This window comes from Notolabrus celidotus, chromosome 14 (assembly GCF_009762535.1).
Source record: "Notolabrus celidotus isolate fNotCel1 chromosome 14, fNotCel1.pri, whole genome shotgun sequence".
NCBI lineage: Eukaryota > Metazoa > Chordata > Actinopteri > Labriformes > Labridae > Notolabrus > Notolabrus celidotus.
In genome coordinates this window covers 21,821,510-21,840,697 of record NC_048285.1, presented here as the reverse complement: position 1 = coordinate 21,840,697, position 19,188 = coordinate 21,821,510, and the positions used below count along the sequence as shown (strand labels likewise).

General features: G+C 41.3%; 2 protein-coding genes across 2 annotated transcripts in view; both read right to left on the bottom strand.

The window, feature by feature from the left end:
- LOC117824825 (protein jagged-1b) overlaps nt 1-11,015 on the bottom strand; it is a 54,668-nt gene extending 43,653 nt beyond the window's left edge. The window contains exons 1-2 of the mRNA XM_034700297.1: nt 9,885-11,015; nt 4,816-5,154 (exon numbers count right to left, since the gene is read on the bottom strand). Coding sequence (XP_034556188.1) covers nt 4,816-5,154; nt 9,885-10,043 — 498 coding nt within the window. The 5' untranslated portion in view covers nt 10,044-11,015. The remainder of the gene's footprint in view (nt 1-4,815; nt 5,155-9,884) is intronic.
- A 5,762-nt stretch (nt 11,016-16,777) lies between these two features.
- snrpa (small nuclear ribonucleoprotein polypeptide A) lies at nt 16,778-18,863 on the bottom strand. The gene is made up of 7 exons (XM_034701512.1): nt 18,737-18,863; nt 18,357-18,437; nt 18,089-18,261; nt 17,799-17,972; nt 17,277-17,453; nt 17,105-17,193; nt 16,778-17,010 (listed from the first exon to the last, which is right to left on the bottom strand). Exons 2-7 carry the CDS (start codon nt 18,427-18,429, stop codon nt 16,851-16,853), a joined length of 846 nt encoding a protein of 281 aa, XP_034557403.1. The 5' UTR covers nt 18,430-18,437; nt 18,737-18,863; the 3' UTR covers nt 16,778-16,850.
- Between the last annotated feature and the right edge of the window lie 325 nt (nt 18,864-19,188).

The following is a 19,188-nucleotide window of genomic DNA, read 5'->3' as shown; positions in this document are numbered from 1 at the left end:
GTTATAAAGTCTTTGAACTTTTCCCATCTCCACAGAGGCGCCGCCGCTAAAACATCCATGACCACTGAGTGTCTGTGATTCTTGCACCAGGGTTAAAATGAAGCCACGTCCCTTAGATGATCTGTAACATTACTGATTACTCAAGAATTTGATTTCCAAACCAGACCAGGAGTACAACTGAAACATGGTAAACCATCCTCTCCCCTTGGTGAGCCTTTAGTTTCAACTGGATCTCACAGACATGGATGATTTACCCACACTGTTTCTAAATGATGTGAGAACTCATATACTCTGTTAAAGTCCAGCACATGACAACACAAATATCAGTCAAGTTCCTTTGAATCATACTGGAATAGTTTGACAATAACCATTAATAATCACTCTCATGTCTGAACAAGGTGAACAAGCTAAAACTAGCTAAACCTTCACTAAAGGAGGAACAGTTAACTGGGCTTTGTCAAGTGTTAATAACAGCCCACCAACTCTAAAGCGAGGTTAAAATAATTTATCTTGTTTGTCAAATCCCTTCACAAACAGATATGAGAAGTTATAATTGTATTAGAAAGAGTTGGACTCTCTGACAAACAAAACTTTACTTGTCTGCCTAGCACTTCTTCCCTGACAAATAATTCCAAGTCAGTCAGTTAGAAAAGACAAGACTAAACATGTTTTTTTTTTATGTTAGCTTAACTTTGAAAATGCAGACAAACTCATTTTGAAGGGCTATGCAGAGCTAGGCTTACTTTTTTTCTTTGTATTAGCTAACAAGCTTACAGTTGATGCTAGCGTCTGGCTGAATACTCAGACATGAGAGGGATGCTGATCATTTTGAACAAAAAAAAACTGTCTCAGTGTGCAGAGGCCTTGAGAGTTATTCATACATTTGCCTAATAAGGGGCACTGCATGACATCCAGGTGCGTGCATTGTAGCTGTTTTTCATAACCATAGACTGTATATAAAGGACAGCTTCGCTCCGCCTCCCCGAGGTCCTACAGAGTTTCTCTCTACAATCAAAGCAAACCCGGATGTAAAACCCCGTTTTTAACCTCTGACAACTAAGGAAAAATAAACTTTTCAGAAAAACGAGGCCTTGAACACAAAACAGTTAAATAATAACTACATATCACCACAGCATACGGATGTGAGAAACGTTTATAAGATGTGTATTTATTTTTTGAAGTTTGACCGCAGCCACATTCAAATGAATAGGGGAGATGGAGTTTTGGCCCATACTGTAGCCAGCCACTAGGGGGAGCAGTTTTTGTGGCAGCCTCACTTCGAGCCGAGCAAGAAGATATCTATATTTAAATACAGTCTATGGTCATAACGCTATAAAGCCTGTCTCAGCTTCAGCTCTTTGCATGTGTTTAGGTTGAATGATTCAGCTTTTCAAATATGAAACCTGCTATAGCCAATGAACTTACAAACATCTATTCAGAAACCAACAAGAGATGTCACAGAGACAACATCCATTTAAATAGTTTATGGATTACATGTTAGCTTAATTTTAAAAATGTAAATCAATTAACTTTTAAGCGCAGGACAGAGCTAAGGAAGGTGTTTTTCTCAGCATTAGCTATCCTGCCAACAGCTTCCAAGCACTCAGACATGAGAGTGATGCTAGTCATCCCTAAAACTCATAAAGAAGAGCTTGTTTCAAAACAAAAAAATTTAATAATATTTAGAATTATAGAATATAAGAATACTGAGCATGTTGTGATATTTCAACTAAAAACTTCTAGACATTTTAAAAGTGGCTTAAAATTGAATTTCTTGGTGTTCCCAACCATCATAAGAACCTCTGGATTTATTGTCAGAATACTACATGCACAGTGCTCCTATGAGTACGTGTACCACAAAGCCTTACAAGGTCATTTGGAATTAAAATAAATGGTATGTTACACATAATGTGCTGTTAGTCTCAAGTGTGAACCTTTTTTCCATTTCTAATTTAAGGTAGAGCGTGACCCCACTAAAGAAATCAGAGCAGTGATGCAAGCTCCCCTGAATTAGAAAGGGCATCTTTTGTTTCATGTTGGGACAAAAGTTTTCCAATTAAAAGTAAGTTCAAGAGAATAACAGAAACTAATCTGGATTACAAAAACTGTCTGGTAAAAATATCAGCACATGTCCGGAGAAATCATGCACAGACTTACTGCGGCCTTACGGGGATGAAAACCTCCCAGCAATCATAATGACAATATTCACAAAACAAACACCACACAAAAAAATCACATCAACACTCTTATTCATAACCAAATACAGACCTCCCCCCCCCACACACACACACACAAAACTGCTCACACACACATTTCCCTGAAGAGATTAGTGGAAGAAAAAAGAAAGAATGACTGAATAAGTGAGGGAGGGCAGGAGACAGAAAGAGAGCTCACCTTTCCCTCATAATGACTTCGCTCACCTGTTCATCCCCTCACCTGGGGCAGGGGGATCACTCTCTCTCTCCCTTCCTCCCCCTTCCCTTCCTCCCCCTTCCCTTCCTTCTCCACCCTCCACCACACAGAGATGGTCAGATAAAGCGAGTCTTTCAGCTTGAGATGCGCTGTTGCTAACTCCTATGAGTCCCACCCCTCTCTCTCTCTCTCTCTCTCGCTAGCCACAGTCCAGCTTCGCTCGCCCCACGGCCCATCCCTGAAACTGATCCAGGTAGACTCTCTGACGGCAAAACTTTCTCACACTCATAGCTGCCAATCACACACCTCCCCAATGTATAGGATAAGGGGAAAAAACAAGAAACGTGTGACACACTCATGCAGTTTGCATACAGCACACACACACACACACACACACACAGACAGAGAGAGAGAGAGAGAGAGAGAGAGAGAGAGAGAGAGAGAGAGAGAGAGAGAGAGAGAGAGAGAGAGAGAGAGAGAGAGAGAAACGTACTGTATACAGATAAGGGAGGATAATTGGTTCTGGGACATAGAGTCTCACAGGTAAATGGGCTGATACTAATCACAAAGAAGAAACCCAAGCCAGCTGTGTGTTACATTCTTGTGTGTGTATGCACCCAAGTGTGGAGGCACTTAAGAGTGTGTGTAGTCATGTCAGTGTGTTTACAATAAAAGTGTTCATCAGTGTATCTGAAAATACGGCTGGGTTTTTTTCATATCAGACAACAAAATATAATCATGAGGCCTTTTTGTTGCAATTTCTGTCATACTTTCATTAAAGTAAAACAATGCTTGGGCGATCAAAGGAAGAAAAACAGACTGTAAGAGGATTTCTTTCACTGAAACTCAGAAACAAACAAAACCTCTGCAATCCCGAGAAAAAAAAAGTAGCTCACTAGTTTGTGTCCTTGCCAAGTCTTTTAAAGCTTTAATGGCGTAAAAAAAGAAGAGGCTATGAAAGAGGGGACTAATGGCTAATGAAGGAGGCTTAGATTCTCAGCAAATGACTCAGGAAATAAGATCTCCATGAAAGTCATTTTTCATTATTTGTGTCGCTTAGGACTGTTATAACTCCTTCAAACAAATGACCGTGAATTGTGAAATGCTTGATTATTTTCTTTGTCCTCTATTTGGTCATTTATTTTCTTGATTATTCACATAATGTTTCAGGAAATTCCGAAATCTGTCCATCATAATTACCCAGAACCCTGGTCCATAAAGAAGAAAAACGAAATTCATAATGTTTAAGAAGCTGGAAGAGAAAGTTTTGTTCCACTTTGTCCCAAAATTGACTCATAGTTGACGGACAAATCATGATCGTTTCAGCTGTAATACTTCATAACTTGTATCAATAATATAAAGATGATAGCACAGAACAAAGCAAACTGAACTGAAACTCAATTTTCCTATCAAGGCACTTACAGATGAAAAACAAATCATCCCCATGCCTTATATTTGTGTTTCTCTTTGTTTTCGCTCTTTCTTACATAATGTGTAAAAAACTAGAAAGACAGGAAGGCAGGAATAGAGAAGGAAAGACAAAGGTGGATCAAATCAACAATCAATATCTCTTTCTTGGCCACACTCACCAACTGCTGTGCTAATGGCAGATTAATTGGTCTGCTCTTTAATGAGGACGGAGATTGAGAAGCAAGCAGCGTGATGTTTGATCGTAAAGCAGATTGCTCGATATACACTTAAGATTGCAACGATAATACCTTGAGTTTGTTACACAAGGACAAATGTTTAGTTTGGATGAAAAGAGGAGTTCAGAAATATGCAGGAGGACGACAAATAGAAGAACAAACGGATGAGAAACTATTCTGAAGAAGTGAATAAACCCACAGCAAGCCACTTAAGTCTCTAACACTGTTGCATCCTTCTTTGATCGTCTGTAATCACATCATGGGATGTTTAGCTAAGGTGGTAAGGCAAACAGATAATGTCACATCCATAACCTTTATGGCTTTAATTAATTTTTACAACAGAGTGTATGATCCCATGAGGATTGTCTCATGGTGAACACAGGATGTGAGCAGTTTGACCATGTATCCATTATCTATAGGCTACTGCATGTTCAACTTTCAAACACAAGACCAAAACTCAGATACCAACTTTTCACACACATCCAAGTGATGTCTACCCTAGTTTTTTATCCCTCTCTCTATCATCAAGCAGTCCAAAGTGATGGACACCATCTAGCTGATTTAAAATTTGCCCTTAGTGTGTTTTTTTATTCCAATTTTCAATCGCAGACAGAGAAGGGTGTAAAAGCATGGTCATCTGAACTCTGAGTGTCATTGTTATTCCACTCAAGCCTCAGTTTGAGTGTATTGTTGTACTTGAAGCTTTGCCTGTTCCCTTGGAAACCATACTGATAACCAGCACTGCCCCTGTACTTACTGGCCAGGCGTACTTGAAGGGAATGACAATGTGTCCATTAGTCCCATCCTCGCCTCCTCCTCCTCCTCCTCCTCCCTCGTGTCCTCGGTGGTGGAGTGACTGAGAGTTTCCACCCAGAATCCCTGTGCTGCCTGACCCAAAGGTGCAGGTTCCAGTGGGTGAGACCCGGGCCTGGTACTCCTTGAGGCAGGCGTGGAAGTATGTGTCACATTGGTCCCTGGCAGAGCAGCGCTGCCCCCCAATGGCTGGGAGGTCGCAGCAGTCTCCATTTTGCAGGATTCCGTGCGGGTTCCGGAAGTGACGGATCTGAAGCTCGAACATCCCGACAGCACAAACAACCTGAGTCCAGAAAGAGAGGGAGGAGGGGCAGAAACAAAGACTTACATTAATGTCTGAACTGTAATTACACAAGCTGGCATGGAAAGACAGGCCATTACAATGTTTTGGTGCAATGTAAAAGTTGTACTAAAATTCAGGTGTTTGTCTTCTTTGAGGAGAAAGCTCCAATTGGAGCTAAAGCTGGTGATGAAACTGACTGGAATTAACACGGATGTGTCCTTATGACCTATAAAAGCAGATGAGACCATTAGGAAGAAAACTGATTACTTCTATATCAGGATTTTAGATACCGGTCAGCTCTGTCGTGAGGTAGGAGCCAGACAAGGAGATTTCTGAAACAGCACTTTGTCTATGCTATCCAAGGCATATTCACAATGAGTCAAAAATACAACTCTTTTATAAGGACAGACAAGATTTATCATGAGAAAACACTACTTCTCGGCTCTCACTTTCAAATAATCTAGGGCAATATGGCAAGACTTGGGTTCCCCTTCTTAAATATATTGAATATATTGAAAAAAAATGAACTAAACTAATTACGATATATAACATTAATGGCCTCCTTTGGAGTGGCAGGAAGTAAAGTCCCGACAGGGTGAGTGGGTATGGTGGAGGTGGGGAGGGGTGGTTGGTTTTGAGTATTATTTTTCCTCTATGTTGTTGTTGTTTTTTTTCTTTTAGTGTTACTCACTACATCTGTTGACTTGTATGTTTGTTTGTTATTTTTGTTTTTCTTCATTTCATTGAAAAGGAGGAAAATATCTGTAACATTAAAACATTTAAATCAAATAAAACACTACTTCTGTATTTAAAATAAAACAAATCATAGGAGCTTTGGTGCACTGTTTTGTCCAAATGAAAACTTACTCACTGGAGCTTTAAGTGTCATTTCCTGCATTAATTCTAAATATCCGAGGAAAACACTTCTCTCTCACTCTTCTGATCTGACTTTTGATAAGGTTGTTTCAGCTATGAGGACCAGGGTGATTTCATGATGCTTTCTGAAAATGGACAGGATAACTTAGCTCATCAGAAATACTGCTTTTGACCCACACTGCAAGGACAGTGTGCTGCTTACACAACCAGGAAACTACATCAAATTTTTTATACTAAAATCTCAACTGGCAGTTTGGCAAGTTTTCAGAAGAACCATGAATATAACCTGAAAAGATACAATTAAGCAAAGTTGTCAATGAGAGATGAAAAAGACACAAAAGTTACAGTGAGAAAGATGCTCTTCATAATATCATCCTCTTCTGTTCAAGCCAGCCTGTCCAATTTCACATTAAAAGTGTTTTAAATACATTTCAGAGCCGCCTATCACGTTTCCGGCAATTTACTGGTGCCACTTCTGTAAACCTGCAGCAGTCTCTTTGTCGCCTCTGCATCATCTGTTTATCAGTGTGTTACCAGACTCAGACATCAAACAGCAACTTTGATTCCCACAAGTTTTCCATCTGAACTGTGGAAATTTACCCCCTCACCCCTGCCATTTAATACTGTTTATCTCCCCACTTCCTTGTCTTTCTTTCTTTCTTTACTCTTCCTATGTGTCACCACCACTCCCTTCTTACTTCTCACTCTCTCCTCCCAGGGGACAAAGACACTGAGAACCTGCTCACACTCTTCCTCCATCACCTCCCCCCTCTCCTCCTCCTCCTTCTCCTCCCCTCTATTTTCTCTATCTGGGAACGAGCTGTATTGCTCCTGTCATTTCTCTTTCTGTGGCCATCAGCTCTTTTCTGCATTGTTGCCCTTCTCCTTTTCATCTGCCTCTCTTTCTTTTCTTTTGTGTTCCCTGCCTGTTTAAAGATGGGCGGAGGAGTCACACACACAATCCCTTCCCACACACACACACACACACACACAGTAGAGTTAACAAGACCCCCTGAGAGTCTCAGAGCACTAGGGTCAGGTATGTGCGTGCATGTGTGTCTTTATGTCACAGTAGCAGACGAAATAATGACTTTGACGTCTGAAAACACAAAAATAATGCCACTTTTATCTCAGTTCGTCATGAAACCTCCACTGGTGAATAAATTAGAATAATTCCATCCCTATTTTGGCTTTTGTTCGGACCAAACTGGACTTAATGATTGCTCATTAAATCCAAGAATCAGACTCATGGTTCCCCAAAGTGGAGTAAAGATCATGGACAGAAATCACCAACAACCAACAAGCTCTGATGTGTCCGCTGTCTTTCGCAGAACTACGCTCTGAGTTGCCCCTTTGTGTGTGTCTGTGTGTCCCTCTTCTGCCCCTGTCCCTGCCTGCGAGAGGGCGAAGGGGGTGAGGTGGGAGGGGTAACAAGGATGGAGGAGGAGGAGGGAGAGGGGTCAAACTCCTCTACATCAAAAGGTTTGTGGAGATACAGTGGCGCTCATCACTCTACATCCTCCTTTCTTCCTCTCCTTCTCTCGCTGCCCAAATCATTCCAGGAATACCAGCTTTTCAGCGCCCAGTCCAACCAGAGAGAGAGAGAGAGAGAGAGAGAGAGCGAGAGAGAGAGAGAGAGAGAGAGAGGAGAGGAGAGAGAGAGAGAGAGAGAGAGAGAGGAGAGAGAGAGAGAGAGAGAGAGAAAGGGACCAAGTGAGGCTCTGACAGTCTGTGCAGGCGATGGTTTGGTTGCTAAAGGATCATTTCACCCGAAAAGCTGGGTGGCTTACAATAAATCCTCTACACCTGAAGACTTAAAGTATGGTTCAGAATCTGAGCTGTGTTTAAGTTTGTACGGCAGGTGAGACTTTTAACAAGTTGGAGAGGTGTTGGATAAAGAGTACAGAGTTTAATAGTGAGTTAAAAGTCAGGAAACACAACACTAAAGCATCAATCAGTTAAATAAAGTGCTGAAGGATACTTCACATGAGCGGATAAACTGCCATACTTGGCCAGGTCTGCCTTGGAAAAGACATTTCCAATCTAATTGAGACTAACCTGGTTAAATGAAGGTTAAATAATAACAAAAATAACAATTTATTTGATCATGAAACAGATTTTCTTCAGTACACCGTGATTTGAATTAATTTCCTTATTTATGCTGGGACAAATAAATGCTCTATTTCATGTAAGACTGCGTTTGCTTCAAACTGTGGAGATCTCACAACAAAATGAAAGGAAATACAGTTTTTAAATCCAGCCCAATCTAATAAGTCCTCAAGAACAGGAAAATATGAAAATTATAATTCAAAGCAGAAAATTCACATGATAACAGCATCTCCAGCCTCATTCTGTGTCACAGAAAAACTGAAGTTAAATGATTCTCTCTCTTCTCCCCATTTGCAGATCCCCTCATGAACATGCTCCCTTATCTCCTGCATTAATAACCATCATCCACCCCAGAAGCAGTGGAGAATCCAGAGTGTGTGTGTGTGTGTGTGTGTGTGTGTGTGTGTGTGTGTGTGTGTGTGTGTGTGTGTGTGTGTGTGTGTGTATGTGTTTCACACTGCAGTGCAGTCAGTGAGCGGAGGGAGTGGAGTGTGTTGTTGCTTAGCTGTGCAGGGGTTGCAGAGGTGCAGAGAGAGACACGCAGAGCTGCCTGATCGCTCAACATTCACACGCCCCGGAGTTTATTCTGCTGTGGCCCTGGGCTCCACACACACCCAGGACTCACACATGCTGGATGTGAGCTCAGTGTTCAGAGATCACAAACACACACACACACACACACACACACACACACACACACACACACACACACACACACACACACACACACACACACACACACACACACACACACCTGCACACATGCACACTGTGGAGCACCTCTGGGCCTGTTCGAGCGACTGCTGGGTCCTGTCACACATCATAGGCATCATGATCAGCAGCTGCTTGACAGCTCAGAGGGCGAAAAGGGGAAAAATATGGTTTTGCACTTCGGTGACCAATATTTCTTGCCACAAATGCCCATGATACTAAAAGCAGCGTGTCAGAATCATTTTTTACAAGTTCTTGCATAGGATTATTTTGCCAAGCTGTCATTTATAAAGACCATATAAATAAAGCACAAAGGAAAGTGTGTGCATCCTTTAACCAAAGATTCAAAGAACACTGCTGGGAAGTGGCAAAGAAGCAAAGCACCAGCAGGAAAACCTTCCAAGATGGAGATGAAGAGGAATGCAGATGCATCCATCCTTTAAGGAATGGATGCTGAACAGTGGGCATGATGGGTAATAAATAAAGGTGGTCTTCATCCTACATTATTTGATTTAAGATCCACTTAAGCCCCTTAAAATATATTTTCCTGGATTTATTTTCGACAAAAATCCACAAATAAATCACATGCAGCAGCTGTGAGCAATTATTGAGCTTGATTTGTTATTTTGTCTGCCTCATTTCACTCTTTGTTTGCTATACAAGTAGTACTATAAACAGTCACTTCCTCACAAGGGTTAGAAATAAGATTTTGCTTAAACACTCCCATAATGAAACATCTTTTTGCCCTGGTATTTGTTTCTAAATCAGGATTACAGTAGTTCTCTGCGTGGGCTGACAGACACCAGCGGGCTGAAACAACAGGTGGGCACAGCGCCATGGAGGAGCAGAATGAGGGCAGCACAAAGAGGGATTGGACAGTGTGTGTGTGTGTGTGTGTGTGTGTGTGTGTGTGTTTGTGGACTCCATCATTGACTGTTTGCACGCAGCTGTGATAAGAAAAACAGGCTGAACCACAGTTAAAAGTCAGCTTCGGGGGTTTAAGGGCCCAAAATAGCACTTAATCGGAGGCTTACCTGCGGTTGTATAGTGAGCGCAAGGAGAAAAATCACAGCCCGCCGCAGGTGGAGGTGTCCCTTGGGTGGGTCACTCATCATGGCCGTTGATCCAGTGATCTTTCCCCTCCTGTTTGTCATATTCAGCAGAGTTTTCCTGTGCGCTCTCGTGCTCTCCATCCCTGCGTCAAGGGACTGGGGACCGTGTTGTGCGCTTTGGCGATGCTGGTGTCCCCCTCCTCCTCCTCTTTCTTCTCCTCCACCTCCTCCTTCTTGCTCCCTGAGTCCGCCCGTCTTTCCAGCTATCCTTTTCGCCGCTCTTAAATCCAGGAACTCCCACAGAGCTTCTTCATCGCGTCCTGGTCAGAGAATCCATAACTACCTCTGTCTCCTCTTGGATTTACCCCCTTGCATCCACCCATACACTAAACACACCTGATCACCCCCTCCTTTTGCCGCTGTGTCCAGAGTGTAATTCCACTGGGAGTGATACATGCACACAAACACAATTCAAACACACTCCCCTCGTGCTGTATTCCGCCCACCACCTGCGTTAAGAGGCTTTAAGGGTCCAATCTGCCGGCTCAGTTGACTTGAACTCTCATCCTAATTAGCTGGCACTCTCTCTTCTTCTCTTCTTGTGTCTCGCATGCAGAAAATATGAATTGCATCTGAATTCGTCCTCTTTTGCGATGCGCAAAGCTGCCTTGACGAAGCTGCCACTAAAGTTGCGTCTCTCCAGCGGAATGACTTCACTATGCGCTCTTCTCATCCAAGCAGCTCGCTGGTCATTTGTCAAGCCGATACGAAGCCCAGCGGCGACAGAGCAAGTGTGGGAAACAATGAGAGAGAGAGAGAGAGAGAGAGAGAGAGAGAGAGAGAGAGAGAGAGAGAGAGAGCATGGAGGGTGTGTCCTGAGGCAGAGAATATCCGTCTTTCTGCTGTTGTTCGGACGGTTCCCAGCGCGCACCGATGCCCCCATCCCTCCCTCTCTCCTTTCTACGCACTTCTTGTTCAACTCAAAACTTTTTTTTCTTCATGTAGGCTTTGACACATTTACACCCGGGGTATCATGAGTGGATTTCTATTCGCCTCTCAATGTTTTCTGTTACATTTCTCTACCTTTTTGTCTGCGCCTCCCATGCACCTCTCCTCATATTTCAGTCCTCTTTCTACTTCAAAGCTCCCCCGCCCCAATTAACCGTTTTTTTTTAGTTTTCACGTGCTCGGGTGGCCCCTGAATGAGAAAGTTTCAGTAGGCCAGCATAATTAAAATACCGCTCGTGCAACGGATGGTGACCTTGAAGTTATTCACATTAAGAAATCGACGCAAAATCAGCTTTGAAAGGTGTTCTCCCTTTGAAGTGATCAGCCACTACGCGCATGCGTTTGGCACACGTGGCGCAGGTGCCCAAATACCTGCACACCAGTTTCATTGGAAATGGGATGGTCAAAAAAAATAAGATGAAGCTTGTTCCAACAGCTGCTAGCCTGTGTGTGTGCGCACATGCCGCTGCTTAATGATGCCGCAGGCTGCAAATAACCGGCTGAGCGCGTGAATATAAAGGGGAACTGTAAGCTGTGGTGTATATGCATCTATTTAAATAGGTTATTGGCACCGGTCACATGGCATATTTTCCACATCTTACTCCCAGAGCTCCTCTTCTTGGACTTAAGACCTCCGCACAATGTAGACCTTCTTCATCAGAGGGAACCTAATGAGATGCTGCCTCCTCCTCCTCCTCTATCTTAAGGTCTTGTTGCTCAAGAGCTTCCCTGACAACCACTGGTGTTTCTGCGGCCCGGCGCTCGGCAGTGACCCCGGAGCAGAACAGAGGGCTCTTGAGGAGCAGAGAGGTGATTTGCATAGAGGAGCCAGTGACCTCCATACACGAGCTGAATTCTAACCAACCAACCGGAAACGTAGAGACGTCACTACACTGGGTGAAGTCAAAAGCAACGTGTGACTGTGTGTGTGGATCACCTGAGAAGTCACAAAAAAACCTGAAACTTCGACACTATGGGTCTTCTTTCCAAAATATAAGTGTTGTGTATTTAGCGCCATCTAACGGTCACATGAGTAATGCTTAGCTGAAGATTTACGACTCATGTTCACTTTTCACTTGATGGAAATATCTCCCCACGATTTCTGTGTGCACATCAGCTGTAACGCCTCAGGTTCATTGCCAGTGGTTAAATAAAAAAAATCATAATAAAGTATTAGAGACGGCTGCTAAGAAGTTGGTTGCCACTAGAATCTAAATTGTATTCTAGCTTTATTTATCTGTTTTTATTTTTACTTATTTTATTTTATTTTTATTTTTATTTTTACTTATTTTTACTTATTGAAACTTCTTTCTTGATTGTACTTATGTCTGGGTTGCTGTAACAACTGAATTTCTCCCCTGGGGGATCAATAAAGTAATATCTTATCTTATCTTATCTTATGGAAACACCCCTTACTGCTTACTCGTAAACAATGGTTAACGAGTAAGCAGTAACGTTTCTTGATATTGTGTATTTGGAACTGTCTACAGCTCGCATCCATGGAGCCAAAGAGGACATAACTCAGCTATAGTGTGCTACAGTGGACGATCTTAAGAACTTGCTGAACTGAGCAATCCCCCTCACACAATTTCTCTTACATGCCCACAAACACACACCTACATCGACATAACTTTACCACATTACTACAACATATGAATTTTCTTCCTTCTTCTGGACCTGTTGTTTTGTTGTGTGTTTTGTTTTTGTTTTTGTTTTTTGTCTGTTTGTTTTGTTTTTTTATTCTGTTTGTTCCTTGTTAATCTATGTCTGTATGTAACTGCAGAAATTACAACAAAAATTTGATCACAAAAAAATAAAGTATTAGAGATATTTCCTTTAAAGATAAAACACTTTCAAATCACACAAATATTTATTTCAATATAGAGAAATTTCGTGAAACAGAAACAGTTTATTGATCAGTTGCTGTTACTTGGGTCGTGAGACGTTTTTGTGATTTGTAAAATATTTTGACATTTTTCAAAAAAAAAAATTTGCATTTAATTGAATATTTTTAACTTCTGTGAAATGTTTCAGTGGTTCATAAAATATATATATTTGTAGATTTTTTTGCAATGAAAATATTCATGAAATATTACATTTTCTAAAATGTAAATGTAATTGTAGATTTTTTGATTTTTCAAATGTTATTGGTATTCAGTGAAATGTTTGTGCAGCTGACCTTCAGGGCTTAAAAGAGTCTAAAAGGGATAAATTAAAAGAAGTCTATCAATGTTCATTATGAGCAAACAGGAGCTGGCACAAACTAGACATCCGTAACATCAACTCTCTTCCCATTTTCAAATCACATCTCAAAACACATCTTTTTAAACCGTCATAGTCACTCTTATTGCACATCCTCACTGCACTTCATCTTATCCTGTTCATTTTGTCTTTATTTATTGTTTATACTGCATCATGCTATGTTGATTTTATCAGCCTAATTTTTATATTGTTCTATTTTAAACTCTGCCCTGTACAGTGACCTTGAGTGCTGAGAAAGGTGCCTTTAAATAAAATGTATAATTATTATTATTGTTCGGGACAACCTTCTCCAATAGCACAGGTGTACAACCCTGATTCATTAAGAGTTGGGATGCTGTGTAGAATGTTGATGGGAAAAAATGTGATGGTTTGCAAATATTTTAAATCTATACTTTTTAAATATGTTTCATTTCTCTATCTTGCCCTTTATGACCTGCTCGTTTGTCAGATTTGAAACTGAAAATTTGATTGTTTTATGAAAAATATATGCTCATTTTAAGTTTGATGCCAGCAACATGTTTAAACAAAGTTCCGACAGGGACAACAAACACCAGAAAAAATTGTACTGGTGAAAAAAAAACACCTGGAGAAACATCTCTAAACTGATTAGGTTAATTTGCAACAGATTATTACCATGACTGGGTATAAAAAGGGCAAATCCAGAGAGTCTCTCAGAAGTACAGGTGGGAAGAGATTCACCACTCTGTGAGAAAACAGTTCTGGAAATAGTTAGTATAATGTTCCTGAGCATAATATACTTTATTATAACTTTAGAGAGACTGGAGTAATCTCTGTACAATCTCTGTAATCTCTGGTACAAGGCCTGACAACAATACTGGATAGGCCACAGGTGGCACTGCATTAATAACAGACATGACTCTGCAGTGGAAATCACTGCATGGGCTTAAAATCACTTCCAAAAACCATAAATGCAGGTTAAAAGTGCACCATGCAAAGAGGAAAACGAATGTTAACATAATCCAGAAATGCAAGCGTCATCTCTGTGCATAAGCCCATTTAAGATGGACTTAGGCAAAGTGGCAAAATGTCCTGTGGTCTGACAAATACAAACAACCCAAACTGTTTTTTATGAACATTTGACTTCACTATTGTTACGGAATAGGGTTGTAGACGTGCCCATCCCTGCAAATCTGCACTGTTTTACCCTGATGTAGTCTCAGGTTTAGTTTCTGATCTTAGACACAACTCCCACTCATAGCCTGAAAGTTGCATTCCAGTCCCAGTCCCAGTCCCTGCAACTGAAAGATCACTGTGTTGGTGAATGGCAATGCACCAGGCAAGTTGCCAAGAGCATGCAACACTCATTTACACACACTCACATACACACTCTCACACACACAAACGGCGCCCTGGCGGCTAAGGTCAGCGCTTTCTCAAGGCAAAATAAGGGAGCGCGGAAAGGCTTGGGAATCTACAGAAGAATGCACATTTCTGTGTACACTGCTGAGCTGACCTGAAGACAATTACTCAGGGCACAGTTTAAGTCTACAACAGGGAGGCCCCTGTGTGCCATGGGTGCAGTTGATAGTGTGAGTCTAAATTAAGCTTTTCAGGCCTAATTCACACAGAACACCACCCAAACACTCATGAATCAGCCTTTGAGAAGATGAGGTGGTCGTAGTGGTCTTTACTGGCATCTAATTACTAGACAAACCAAGTGTGTGTGAAGACTGCCAGGGGCCTTTGAGGATTCGTGCAAACACAGTCGACATTTGCTAATTGGCACACAGAAGACAACTGTAAACATGGCAGTTATTGTACCCATTTACATCCATTAAATATTTGTTTGAATACTGATTGCTGACAGACTTCTCATTAAATGAGGACTACAGCAATCAACACTTATTATGTTCCCGAGAGACAGTGCAGATTTAAGTGTAAGAACCTTTTTGTTAGTGTAAAATTATAATTGAGCTTTACAGTTAATCTACCCACCCATTTACCAGCAAGTTAATTATTATAATATCAAAAAGCTATGGTTATGCCCCAGTAAATTATAAACCATTGACCATACCGCCAGCACACTCTTTTTCTGTTTATAAAACTGCATTGTACCAATATTTGATTCATTACCATTCATCTTTGATCTATTAGCACTTCTTCTGCCACAAGTGAGAAAGCTGTCATAAAGCTCAGTATGAAGCAGCTCATTTGTTTTCTTGCAGTCTTACATGTGAAAGCAACATGGATTAGATTAAAATCCCCAAAACCAGAAAAACAAAGGATAGTTATTTTTCTAATAAAGTTGAATCAGCTGCGGTGCTGCAGGCGTGTTGCCATGGCTGAATTAATAAATTCCTGATTAAATGATCTTATTCAGAGTCAGTCACAGCTCAGGCAATTTCAAAATGATGACTGATGAAACCTCTAAATATTTGTTCTCAGATTTAAGAATTGCTTTCGGGACTTAAAAGCTCTTTGGCCTTGGAATTAAATGGATGGTTGAAATGCTACAACAAAGAACTAAAAACATGTAGAGCATGCTGACCCAAGAGTAGCAGGAAAATGATGTCAGCTAATATGTTGTGATTCAAAAAATACTAATCTGTGTGTTTCTTGCACTGGGCAGCTCACAAAGGCCATAAACAGTTAGAAGTGGTTTGTTGTGGTATGCACTGTGGGCTTCAGAGAACAAATTGAAAGAGACCTCAGCTGGTTTGCTGCAGAAGCAGAAAGGACATGACGTTTTAAAGAAAGGCACCCTGCTTTCTGATTTATCTGATGGCCGAATAAATCCGACTTCTCATTAAGCAGGAGTTTCGAGGATATTTTTTTTCCAGTCAAAGCTTTTTGTTGCCATGACAACCTCTCTCCTCCCGATCATGTCCTTTCAAATTCCACTAATATAGACGGCAGGTCTGATCAGTGCTGTTGTTCTACACAGGGGTGAGGGTTGGCTGCTTTTATGGCATGAAGCTACTTCCCCTAATAAATGACCACATTTTAAATACACAGGTTTGGTTTTAACAAAAGCTTTAAAGTCATTGTGGTATCTGATGGTCTGATGCGCAAAAATAAAAGAACTTTTCTCTGCTAATTTAGTTTTGGGAAAACACAGGTAGACAGTCGTTGGCACAAGAGGTAAAAATCAATAGGAAGGATGATCTGTTGGGTTGCTTGAAAACAAGTTAACATTCACCTCATCTATGCATCCCTTGACCTACCACCATGTAACAAACCTGAACAGCTGAGGTAGGAGAAATTAGGTTTATAGCACCATCTGTTGGGCCAATAACTCCCACTGCAACATAGACAATGATGAAGTGAGGCACAGCACAGTCTCATAGTAAAGGTTTAATAAAAAGAAAAAGCTCCAGGTACAGTGTCTGGCAGACCAGACTCTGGGTGCAATGCTTTATGACATAAAATCACTAAAATAGAAAACAAGGCATACAGAAATTTGGTGAAAACTTGAGTATTAAGCCAGAATTTAGAAATCATGTAGGATGCAGAGCTGCTGGATAAAATCCAGAAGGTTTGATGCAAAGAGTGTATACTTACATGTAATCCTGAGAGACAATTAAACCGTCCATGCTGCAATGAACAGCAAGCGTCAGTTTCTAAAATGTGTTTCTTAGTCCGGGTCAACAGAAAGATTTTAATAAAAAGCCTCGGTGTATGTTTGTGTGTACACGTAAGAAAAAGTCCTGAACTGTGTTATTTCTTGGCAAATGAGATTTTCATAGCATTTGCTTGTGTGATCTTAAAGCCTTGCAGGGCGTCGCGTGCAGCACCGGCCTGCACTTCATTCTCAAACTCCACAAAGGCGATGTCGTGGCGACCCGGGACCAGACGCACCTCTTTGAACCCAGGGAACCTGAACACACATTGAAACAGTCAGGTTCAGCATTCGATACATTAGATGAATAAACAAGTGGAAAATCTCATGCAGAAAAACAGTGAGTACTGACTGGTTGAAGAGCATGGACAGCATGAGCTCGTTCGTCTCCTCTGGTAGGTTGGTGAGGAAGAGGATGTGGTTGGGAGGATTTTCTGCAACCTGAGGATAAAAGTTAGAGAAGTTAGAAAATGATAGCTATGATTTGATGAAGTGACAACATGCTGTGACAGAAGGCACAGTACCTGCTGGGGCATTTGCCCAGGCATCTGTCCAGGCATCATCTGGCCAGGAGGCATGGCACCAGGGGGCATTTGACCGGGGGCCATGCCTGGAGGTGGCATCATGCCAGGAGGGGGCATGTAGGGCGGTTGTCCTGGCATGTGCATCATACGAGGTGCCTGGCTCATGGGTGGCATTCCCTACAAAGTGAAGTATAACAGTCACGAGAAGTTGACCACTTTCTCCATTTACCATTATACGCTAAATCATCAATGACATTCCTCCTAATTTTGGGAGCATTAGGCTGCATAAATATCTGGGATGTAAATGTTACTCCTTATTGTTTTCTTTTAAAACACACTTGTAAAGACAACAAGGGTCAGTAAATATATGTTTTGGGAGTTTCTCTCTTATTGTGAATCTGTCTACAGTTGTATATGATAAACTGAACACTAAATAAATCTTGTTATGATGACTACTGCAATAGAAGTAGAAGTGGAAGTAGCATTTAGTCTTCCATGAAAAAGATCCACAGTCCAACTTACAGGCATGGCAGCAGGAACCCCAGCAACCATGGCTGCAGCAGCTCCCGGTACACCCTTCTTGGCTCCAGTTGACTCAGGCTTAAGCTTCTTTTTCTCTTTTTTGCGGTCCCGCTCCACATAAGTTCCTTTCATTTTAGCTATGATGTCTGAGTCTATCTTGGCATATTGGATACGCTGTGAGAAGAAACAGATACCTTAAGGACCAGCAGGCACTTAATGGTTTCAACGTAGCAGAAATTGCATACATTTTACAAGTTCTGTTCTCTGGAAAAGTGGTTAGTGATTCTTACCATGGGTTTGTCATAGAAAGGAAAGCCTTGCATGGATCTCAGAGCATTTGAGGCGCTGTTAACCTCTTTGAAAATAACAAAGGCTTGACCCTTCATTTTTATGTTTCGTGCAACCAAAATGTCCAGAATTTGTCCAAACTGTGAGAAGATAGCGTAGAGGGACTTCTTCAACTCTGCAGAGAACACGTACACAATGCAATAAGTCAAAAGCATCTTATGTTTAACTGGGACCAAAAAAAAGAAGATTAGAAGCTGCAGATAGACTTACCATCTTTTTTTATTTTCTCATTCAAGTTGTTGATGTAAATTGTATGGTTAAGCCGTACGTCCGCCGTGGCCATCTTTTAACCTGTGAGGTAGGAGCAATACAAGAATAGTTTTAAAGCAGCTTGGCACCATTATTTTCAAACTAGCTACAAAACGTTAGCAACAGCAAGCAGCTTGAATAACGTGGGGTGTACGTTAGCCTGGAGGCTAGCTGAATGTTAGCTGTAGTTTAGCTAACCAACTGGTATCAAAACCTAACTCCCTTCATTGCCACAGACATATATACAGTTCGATAACACAGCACACAGGTTGATCGCAACACTGCTCGGCAAAAAGAATAAAAGGTAGAGCTTATAAAGCTTGATGTGTAAGAATACTCACCATGGAATGATGAATGAAAAGACGAAAACGCAGTCCTTCACAAATCCCGCGAGGCCACGGTGTTCTCGCGTTATGTGCAATCATAGATACTACTTCCGGTGCTCCACTTGCTTCTGTGCACCTTTAGGTTCATTTAAACCATTTAGACCAGGGGTTTTCAAAGTGGGGGCCGCCAGAGGGCATTAGGGGGGCCTCAGAAAATTGCAGAGGGAAGGGAAAAAAATATATTCTATTTTTTTTATTTTATTTATTTATTTAGCTATTTTAATAACCATTTGTCCTTTCTTGGGAAAGTATTATTGCAGAATATTTCCTTGTCACCTGTGATAGTAATGCTAGGGGACTTGACCGACTTGAAGCTCCCCTCCCAAAGCTTTTAAGGTTTTGTGAGCCTAGCCATTACAGCTGCCAAGAAATGTTTTACATCTAAGTGAAATCATGTAGACCCTCTA